Here is a 9,331-nt window from a genome sequence, read left to right as displayed (position 1 = left end):
CCCGTGTGCAATGAGCACGCCACAGGGCAACATGGAGATTGTTGCACTGTTGCGAGACAAAGTTGCGAGAAACAGGACCAAAAAAAGGTCTCGACTTCTTCTTCTTGAATGGAGTTGGTACTCGGTGAGACGGTAATAAAAAAAGGAAGAGAGATCGGCGGAGTGGAAGCCACCTCGAACAATCGCCCCGTCGACTACCATGTAAGACTAATGACGAGAAAGTTGCAACTGTCTTCCTTTGGCATCACAAACAGCACAAGAAGAACTGTGCCAATACATAGTGAGGCTGAGCCAACGAGCGCGGCCATGACATTTCCAAAATGCCACCCTCAGCTGTGACTTTGCACGCCGACATGACCTCATCCCTCCCTGTCTGGCGTTATTTTTACCTCGCCATTTTTCCTTTCTCGACTCATTGTTCATGTCTCGCATTGGGGCTTTTTTTCGTTTCCTCTACTCGCCGTGCTTGTTTCCGCATTTCAACACTGGACAGGGGGGGGGGGGGGGGTTTTGGACAAGTGGACAACCCCCCGAGCTAGTTTGGTACCGGTATGTCAATATCCCGGCAGACCAATAATGCGGCTTGCCTCACAAGAAAAGAGCCAATATGGAGCATTCGGTTGGTCTTCCCCCCATGGTGGCTTTTTGAGGCTTGTAGGCGTGCAGCTGCAAAGCCCTCTTTTCCCTAGCATTTGGTCGTGCTATCCACTTGCTGATGTACGGCACCCTGGTCATATCTCCAATCTTCCTTCTTCTCACGCATTCAAGGCAAAACAGGTTGTTTTGTCTTCTTTGCACCCAATTGATTTCTCAGCCTTTATTCATACAACCCGAAATGGGGGGCCAGAAGCAATACAAAAGATCCGTGACGGGTCGGCTTAAAGGAGTAATCACCGCGGTTGATTACTCTCTCTTTCCACCACACCCCCCCCCCCCCAGCTGCCCCAGCTGTGCTGCATGTTGCCTGTTTCCTCATTGCTCTTGATTCAACATGTTCTCTAGCAGCATCGTATGCGTGTTTGAGGTCGTGTTTGTGACTGCTGCACGGCGTGCATGCGACCATCCCGTAGGACCGGATTCTAGGGTCAAGGTCTCTCCTTCTAACCGTACAAAGATCTGCGTAACATCATCATACATCATACATGCAGTACCATGCGGCACAAGCCCATGGTTTGCAGGCGACTGCGGCTCGCAACCTTGGCCGCTCCCAGCTTTTCGGGTATACGTAACACCAAGATGCACAGGCGATCGAGCAACACACATCGCAATATAGCAGACACAATCTCATCCGGTGCAACTTGGTGCATCACCATGACCGCCTTTTGTCCTCGCACCAGTATCCGTCTGCTTCCTACACTGGTCCTCGCCAATGACCTGGCGTCTCACAGTCTGACAGTCACACCTATACATATTCCTACAGTAGTTAGTTACAACCTACAGCTGGTTACAGGTGAGATGACACACACCTCTGCTCCAGACTCTAGGCTCCGCTCGTAGAACCGCCCGAGACCTCGGCCGCCCGCCTGGCTCCCGATCGTCAGATACCATGGCCAGTCCACTCAATCCCCAAGTCTTGGGTCGCCCATTCCCGTCACGCCCGCCCTGTCTGTCCCAGAAGTCTGGGTTCCACCGCGCTTAATGACCCGAAAAGGCCGTGTGCCAATCCTCGTCGCCTTTTTTTTTTTTTTTCCCTCTCATTTTCTGTACACCCTTTATTTGCTTTTAGTCGCAATTCGCAAAACCATAAATGGCATCGGCCCCCACTCCCTTAGCATCTCAGAACTACCTGGCAAGCCATTGAGAAATCACTTCAACATCCTGCAATCTTGCACTTCTCGATCTTATAAACTCTTGTTCGCTGCCTACCTCTTCTGCTCCAGTCTCTTCTACAACCTGTACTTTTCTGCTCCAAACTTTCTTGTTGCTCTCACCACTACAACCCATTTCGTTGTTCTGACATCACCTATAACAATGGTTCCACCCCACCGCCTCGCCAGAACCCTTCCCTGCGAACCCTGCCCTGGGTGGGAAGAGCAGAGTGTGCCACGCAACGCTCCTGCGATGCTTGAAGCAACCTATATCGATGGTGTTTTGTCTTTTGGACCCAAGGTACGTTCTATCCAACCAACATGGCTCGCATATGCAGCATGCGACACCATGCGCCTACCTTGAATCCCTGGACTGACCCGCGCTTCCGCGTGTCAACAGATTCCCGGCACCAGATGCCCGACCTGCGCCCTGGCCGGCAAAGAAGTTTGGGTGATTCCAGGCCGCTGCTGTGGCTACTGCGGAACGCCTTGCGACTAGCTTGAGCTTTCCTCGTCCAACTATGCCGCCGCCACCTCGGCGCCTCGCGAGGGGAGCGGCTGGCTACACCTGTCCGCCTACGTGACAGACAGGCAAACGGTTCGAACGCGACACGAACCGAAGAACGAAACGATATCATTACCAGCGCGTGATTGCGCATTTCCATCCCTTTCACCCAACCACGTTTGCGCCAAGTGCGCCGTCGCTGGCGACCACTCGGAGGCACACCAGCCTGGACGATTCTGGCAACCTATTGTTGAATGTTGACGAGCGCCGGCGCTGTCATGCAAGACACAGAGTCAATGATGGCTGTAGGGCGCCTTTACAATGTACAAAGCCCTACACGACGTTTTTGAAGCCGAGACGGTCCCCATATCCTGCCTGCGAACAAGATGGACCTACCAAGTATACGAGATTCAGCTGGCAGCGAGCCAGCACGGCCAATTGGCTGAAGCCTCGTATCTATGACTACTACAAAACTATTGGCAGCCCTCTCTCCCGCCCAGCTGGAGACTGGCGATGACCATGGGAAAGCGCCACCTGAGACAACCCCTGTAAGCATGATTTCCAGCGCCGAGAGCGGCCTGGTGTGGTTGGTGCGCTACTTATGATTGATTGTTGGGGCCTGGGAAAGAGTCAAGCGACCAAAAGGGCCAGGGTCATGGAAGTCACGGTTGACAAGCCCTCAATTCAGGTGCGCTGGGGCCGCGACAGCCTTGCCAACCCAACCTCTGTTGTTCGGCGGTGCGAGTCCGTCAAAGGGTTTTTCACATGTTGTTGGCAAAAATGCAGGCAAGCGGGGGCATCGGAAACGCCCAGGTTGCACCCCCCACCGTGATGGCCTCTGCGTATCGAGATGCAATACGTAGGCAGGGTTGTCTATGCAGGCATGGTCAGGCATCGGCGACGCCTCCACTGACCACACCACAAGACGGCACGGATACACGATACACGATACACGTCTTTGGCAAACCCCGCGGCGCAGGGTTATGGAAATGGGGGAGACGGCGAAATGCGAATTCTGTCTTGCTGTTAGGGCAAGAGGAAGGAGAATCAATACGTTGGAAACTTGAGATGCATCACCTCCGCCGGCCAAGTTTGACGGGCCACAAGTGAAATGGGCAGCTCTGTTAGATATGAATCATGTACCAATCAAAACCATTCTTTTCAAGTATCTTCCCCCATAAGCGTAGCGCCCAGTGCTTGGCGCGCTCAGCGAGCCATGCATGCCCGTCCACGGCTCGTTTTCCAATTACAACAAAGACGCCTGGAACGCATTCTTCCCAGGCTTCGCAATGGCACGAATGCAATGAATGACATTGACAAAGCAACTACATATGTACATGCGCGCCCATGCATCTATGCATGGTGGATATGGCAGGTGGATGGACAAGGGTCTGGAGGGGCTTCAGCAGACAACCTGCATGCATGGGGTTGGGATGATTGTGGCCCTTGCGGCGCACCAGGTTTGGAAGATGCGACTGAAGCGCGTTCACGACCGAGAATTGCCGTGCATCACAGCGGGAATCTTGACAACTCGGAGTTATCGTACATGGACTGAGATGCTGTCTGAAGCGGAAGCGCCGCTGTTCTTCAAGCATCAACACAGACAGACTGGGCCAAAGCCACCCTCAAAATCGCCTCGAAGCCTCTCCAATCTAGTCCCTGGCAGACTCTGCGTTATCGTAATGGGCCTTGGCCGAGACGTTGCAAGGGTCAATAGATGCAATCCTGGGTTGTGAGCCCACGCGGAGGTCTTCCTGGAGAGAAATAAAAACGGATTTCCAGACCACTCTGATCTGGCAGCCTCCACAACTCCATAACTATTAAATTAAAGCGGTGGCGAGTAGAAAGTGGGCGTTCTCGGTTCTTTGCCAGATTTTGCCAGATGCCCACAGCACGTCGAGGCCACATGATCATCACCAACGCTGCCAGGGTGTGTACGTATTTACCAGCTACCCAACTACACCTAATAATACAATCGCTAGTTTGTGCGGGTAGATGTTAGTTTAACTCCCCTGCGCAGCGCACCGAGAGCCAAGCGAAAGGACCCGAACGGATGAAGCAGAATTGGCATGGTTCCAGGGTTTTGGCTAGCGCCTTTTGCGGTACAGCGAAAAAAAAAAAAAAAAAAAGAGCATCCGCCGCGGTGGTGCACATGAGCAGAAACCACTCACTCAACCCAGTTCCTTTCGGCGCCCTCTCCTCTTCCTCTTCTAAGGTTCGCGCCTGCTTCTTCGGCATTTGAACCAAACGAGACCATCGGTTCCAAGTGGCAATGAAACCGGTGACTTGCCAGTGGACGCGGCCCTGCGCACCTCCGGTTTTCGATGTAGGGGATGCTTGTTGCCCTGACGAAATTACGTCCAAGTTGTTTCTGTGATCGCCTGGCGGCGGTTATCAGCCCTGCCCGCGGGGAAACCCTCAGCGCGTCGAACCCCCTTCGATACCGATAAATGAAACAAAGGGATCATGCCGGTTGGGACGCACACGCATCTGCGCTACGCCCGCACATCCCTTGGACACAATGCACGAAGCCAAGGGTCGACTCGTTCATTCCGGCACTGTCAGTTTCCCACGCCATGTAACCCACACAACACAGAGAAGACCAAGCTTTTCTTGGACTGTGACCAGCAAACCGGGTATTCGTCTGTTCCCCCCTCTCCACTTGGGAAAAGTGACGAGTTTCTTTCTCAACCGCGACCACCGAGCCGTTAGCTCAGTACAGAGTACGAGTTAGGAGCAGCACGTCTATTTCCTGAACTTGAAACAAGGTACGGTACGGCGAAAGACCGGCCTGAAGCAACCTACTGGTACCAGCAACTTTGCCGTGACCCTTCTCCGGCTAGGTAGTTAGCTGCTACTTGACGGAAGCCTCAACGGCGACAGGCTCCCCCCAGCTGTCCACGTTCATTTCCTGGTATGAATGTCTCGCCTGTTCTTTCGTCATTATAAATACTTGCAAATTTGCTCTCGGTCCGCCATCAGACGCCACCGTTCGGCTCCCCCCCGTGTCAATCCCACCTGCAACTCCGCGCCACTCCCCCACCGAGCCATTGTTGGATGCGCTACCCTAGCCCAGCTTGGTTCAATTCCCGACCACTTGGTTGCTTTGGCTATGCCTCTTTTTCTCCTCGCCTGTCAGTAGTGCTCGGTCCATCTCGCCCGAGGAGATGGGGAAACAGGGAAACTGGCGCCAGCTGAAATGCTATTTCCGCCATGGTATTTTGGCCATTCAAGGTTCAGCCTCTCGTCTAACTTTTGCGCCTTGCATTAGCTCCGTCTTCGCGTTGACAGCCACGAGATGTAACCATCACCTGTCCGGACTAAGCGAGGCTTCCTGGAGGGACCGAAATCAAGGACCAAAACAAGTACGGCCGAGCTCATACACTTGCACAATCAGATTTTGCTACCCCGCAGGCGGTCCAATAGACACCCGTGCTACTAACCACCTTTGACGCCGCTTATTTCGACACCGTACTGCCAAACATTGAATGTAGGGATTGAGGTTGATCGCACGGTTCCCATTGAACACACGGTCTCTCTTTGACCCGATAATTCCAAATAAGTAAAAGTCGGAGAGTTCGGAAGAAAACTCGGCAGTGCCATGTTTCGACGACGCGTCTCCTCACCAAAGGGAAGGAGTTAAGACTCGTCACTAACCCGCCTCCTTCTTCAATCGTCCACGGAACAACTGGAACAGACTTGGGCAGTCATTCGAGGGCTTTTGTGCCATCCTTGGAAAATGAAGCGTGGACAGAAAGTAAGGGCTAACTGGTTGTGGCGAATTCCTTCGCCCTCTGAGCCTCCTGTCCCATGGTTCGAAACGACGTGAGAAGCACGGATGGCCCCTTATAAGTCCTACAATAACATGACTCAAATCTGACAAGATGGAGTATCCTGTGAGACACAAACGCGCAGAACTCTGACGTGATTCGGGTTCTTGTTCTCTCATGGGCGACGGTGGCGTTCTGGGCGGCGACGTCGGGGGGCGTCCGGGAGCACGTTTGTGCCAACGAAGAAGTATCGTACATTGAGGAGCTACTCGTCGGAACAGTTGGGAGGTGCAAAATAATCTCTACAGAACACATGTTGTACGCGGAAGCCCAGAAAGGGCGACCACTGTTGACTATTCCCTTTGCTGATGACTGGTGAAGCGGGAGCGTGTTTGCTACGGAAACGAACCCAATTCACGGATAACTGCTCGCTCTGAGCTCTACCAGCTATATATACGACTGTGGTTCATTATCATGCTGTTTACGTAAAACAAACAGCCGCACGAGTCATGGGAAGTTGACAACGGTAAAAGGCAGCAAGAAGACGTCAGTTTCACGTAGTCTCACACGAAAGGGACCTAGAGACTCGCCCTCGACGGCCCACCTCACCAAGAGCACATAACCATCCAGTATTCTACTCAAAAAGGCGTTATCGTGGCCGATCTTGTCAGAGGCACGTCTACTCCAGAAAATGCGCGAAAACACACAGGTCCAAGGAATCAATCATATCCACCCTGCACATGACAAATAGACTGACAAAATAACCACTTCCCAACGACAAGACATCTCGAACTCTATCGATATTCCGTAATCTGTTGTTGTAATTTCCCTTCTTACTATTATCTGCTTATTCTTATTCTTTCCACTATATTCACCTCCTCCTGCTAGTACCACGATTTCGGCAAGGGCACATGGCCAGTATTGCGTTTGTCACACGTATAGAGGCTGAAACCCTTTGGTAGGCATCGACTAGTCAAAACAATATGGTTTGTTTCGATCGAGGCAACACAAGACCCAAATAATAATAACAGGTGATCTCTATGATGTTGCGCAAGGAAGCTCATGTGGCTTGCATTAACCCCACCTGCTCATCGCGGGGAAGCTTCCGATTCAAACCTTGTAATACTGTGTAAATCCATATAAAACCCGTAGAAAGTACAGCTTTACAGCAGCTATCCATAATAGCTCTACAAAGCGATGTTGTGATCAAAGTTGCCGCCATCCGGATGAATCGAGTGACATCATCAAGCCGCACTCCCGAGGCCCCGCCAACTTGGTAACCCCTCAAAACCCCACCATAGCTCCCTCGATCACCATCATCGACGGGTGCGACCTTTTTTTTTTTGCACCTTTTCCCCTTCTTAAGCCCCTGGTCTCGTCCTCTTCTCTCGAGGTTCAACTTCTCAATTCAATTATACCAAGATCTTGAAGGTATGTACTCTAGAAGAGCTGCCCGCTTCGGTGGACTCTGGTTTCACCCCGCGCCGACGCCGGCTCTGCGACTACCGAATTGCCCAGTACATTACGAACCTATCCGCTAAGCCGAAAGCACCATCTGGTGCAGTCTATATACAGAACAATCATCGCAGACCCTTCATCATGTCTGCTATGCCCGCCACCTCCGGTCACTCCGCGGCCTGCTGCAACCTGCCCCCAATCGTGAGTAAGGGCTACAAGGCCAAGGGCAAGTACGAAGAAGTTGGCGGCTACAAGACTTGTACGTACAGTCAATCCCGACCCCTCTATTTCCAGAACATATTCGACACAAACTAGCCGTTTATTCACCGGTCGCGATGCTAATGAATGCTCCCAAGACGTCACCGGCCCCGCCGACGCCAGCAAGGCCATCGTCATCATCTACGACATCTTTGGCTACTTTGAGCAGACTCTCCAGGGCGCGGACATTCTTGCCCACAGCGGCGAGCAAAAGTACAAGGTCTACATCCCCGACTTCTTCAAGGGCGAGCCTTGCCCGATTGAGTGGTATGAGATACAAATCATTTGCCCTCACCGGAAGCGCGCTTCAACGCCAACACTGATACAGGTACCCTCCCGACACGGAGCAGAAGAAAAAAGACCTCGGCGCCTTCTTCGGAAAGCACCCTCCAACCAGCGCCTCGACCGCCCTCCCGGGCTACGTCCAAGCGATCAAGACCCAGACCCCTTCCATCGCTGCCACCGGCGTCCTCGGCGTAAGCACACATGCGATCTGCGACGAGTCGAAATCATGGACATGGAAACGAAAGTGCTAACTCTGGATGCTATAGTTTTGCTGGGGTGGTAAGGCTGTCGCCTTGGCCGCCAAGGAGTCCTCCAACCCGTTTGCCGTTGCTGCCTCGGTGCACCCCGCCATGGTCGACGCCGCCGACGCGCCCGGTATCAAGGTCCCCTTTATTCTGCTTGCGTCGGGCGACGAGCCCGCCGAGGATGTCAAGAAGTTTGAGGATGCCCTTACCGTCCCCAAGCACATCGAGACGTTTGCCGACCAGATCCACGGCTGGATGGCAGCCCGCGCCAACCTCAGCGACGACCGCGTCAAGGCCGAGTACGAGCGTGGCTACAAGACCCTGCTGCAGTTCTTTGGCAAGCACCTGTAGATTGTCCAGAATGATGGGGGAGATCTTCTGCGATTAGCGCATGAGGGACCTTGCAAAGGACCAGATATATCTTGAAGCAGAATATATGACCCGAAATATAAAGCAGTAAACCGCGTGTCTCACAACGTCTGCAGCCCCTTTACGGAGTACTCCATCAGCGCCATGAGTACAATTGCCTACCTGTCTCACAATGCTTCCCCCATTTCTATCTTGTAGCCTCGAGCTCCTCCGCCTTGCTCAAAATCGTCTCAAGATTAAGCAACTCAAAAGTGCCCAGCGGCAGCGGCACACTAGGGTCCGGGTTCCGCACCGCCGTCGAAATCATGTACTGCTTGCCGAGAAACCACTCGATGCGCAAATCCACATCCGTGACCTTCTCCCCGCCCGCCGGCCCCAGAAACACCTCGAGCTCGTCCTCGCCCTCCCCGGGCGGCGCGAAGCCGCGCATCTCCAGCTCGCCGAGCCAGCTCGCCAGCAGCGCCTCACCCGTCATCTTGACGTACGCCTCGCGCAGGCACCAGAGGGCGTAAAAGTGCGCGAGCCGGCGGTCCGGGCCGCCCTCGGTCGCCACGAGCCGCCGCGCCTCCGCCGGCGACAGCACCGAGTCGTGCATGGCCACGTACTGCGACCAGCCGTCGTCCGCAGCGGTGA

The 9,331-nt window shown here is 53.6% G+C and overlaps 2 protein-coding genes across 2 annotated transcripts; both read left to right on the top strand.

Annotated features, from left to right (window-relative positions):
* Positions 1–1,152: 1,152 nt before the first annotated feature.
* Positions 1,153–2,574, top strand: CCM_03327 (uncharacterized protein; the record flags this gene model as incomplete). Its single annotated transcript, XM_006668478.1, has 5 exons — positions 1,153–1,422; positions 1,498–1,654; positions 1,727–2,109; positions 2,209–2,259; positions 2,308–2,574. The coding sequence occupies 5 exons, from the start codon at positions 1,153–1,155 to the stop codon at positions 2,572–2,574; spliced, it is 1,128 nt and encodes a 375-aa protein (XP_006668541.1).
* A 5,108-nt stretch (positions 2,575–7,682) lies between these two features.
* On the top strand, positions 7,683–8,680 carry CCM_03326 (dienelactone hydrolase family protein; the record flags this gene model as incomplete). Its single annotated transcript, XM_006668477.1, has 4 exons — positions 7,683–7,804; positions 7,857–8,066; positions 8,128–8,275; positions 8,351–8,680. 4 exons carry the CDS (start codon positions 7,683–7,685, stop codon positions 8,678–8,680), a joined length of 810 nt encoding a protein of 269 aa, XP_006668540.1.
* Positions 8,681–9,331: the final 651 nt, after the last annotated feature.

This window comes from Cordyceps militaris (genome assembly GCF_000225605.1).
Source record: "Cordyceps militaris CM01 unplaced genomic scaffold CCM_S00002, whole genome shotgun sequence".
Lineage (NCBI taxonomy): Eukaryota > Fungi > Ascomycota > Sordariomycetes > Hypocreales > Cordycipitaceae > Cordyceps > Cordyceps militaris.
Note: the sequence above shows the minus strand (reverse complement) of the source record. Positions and strands in the feature narration are given on the sequence as shown.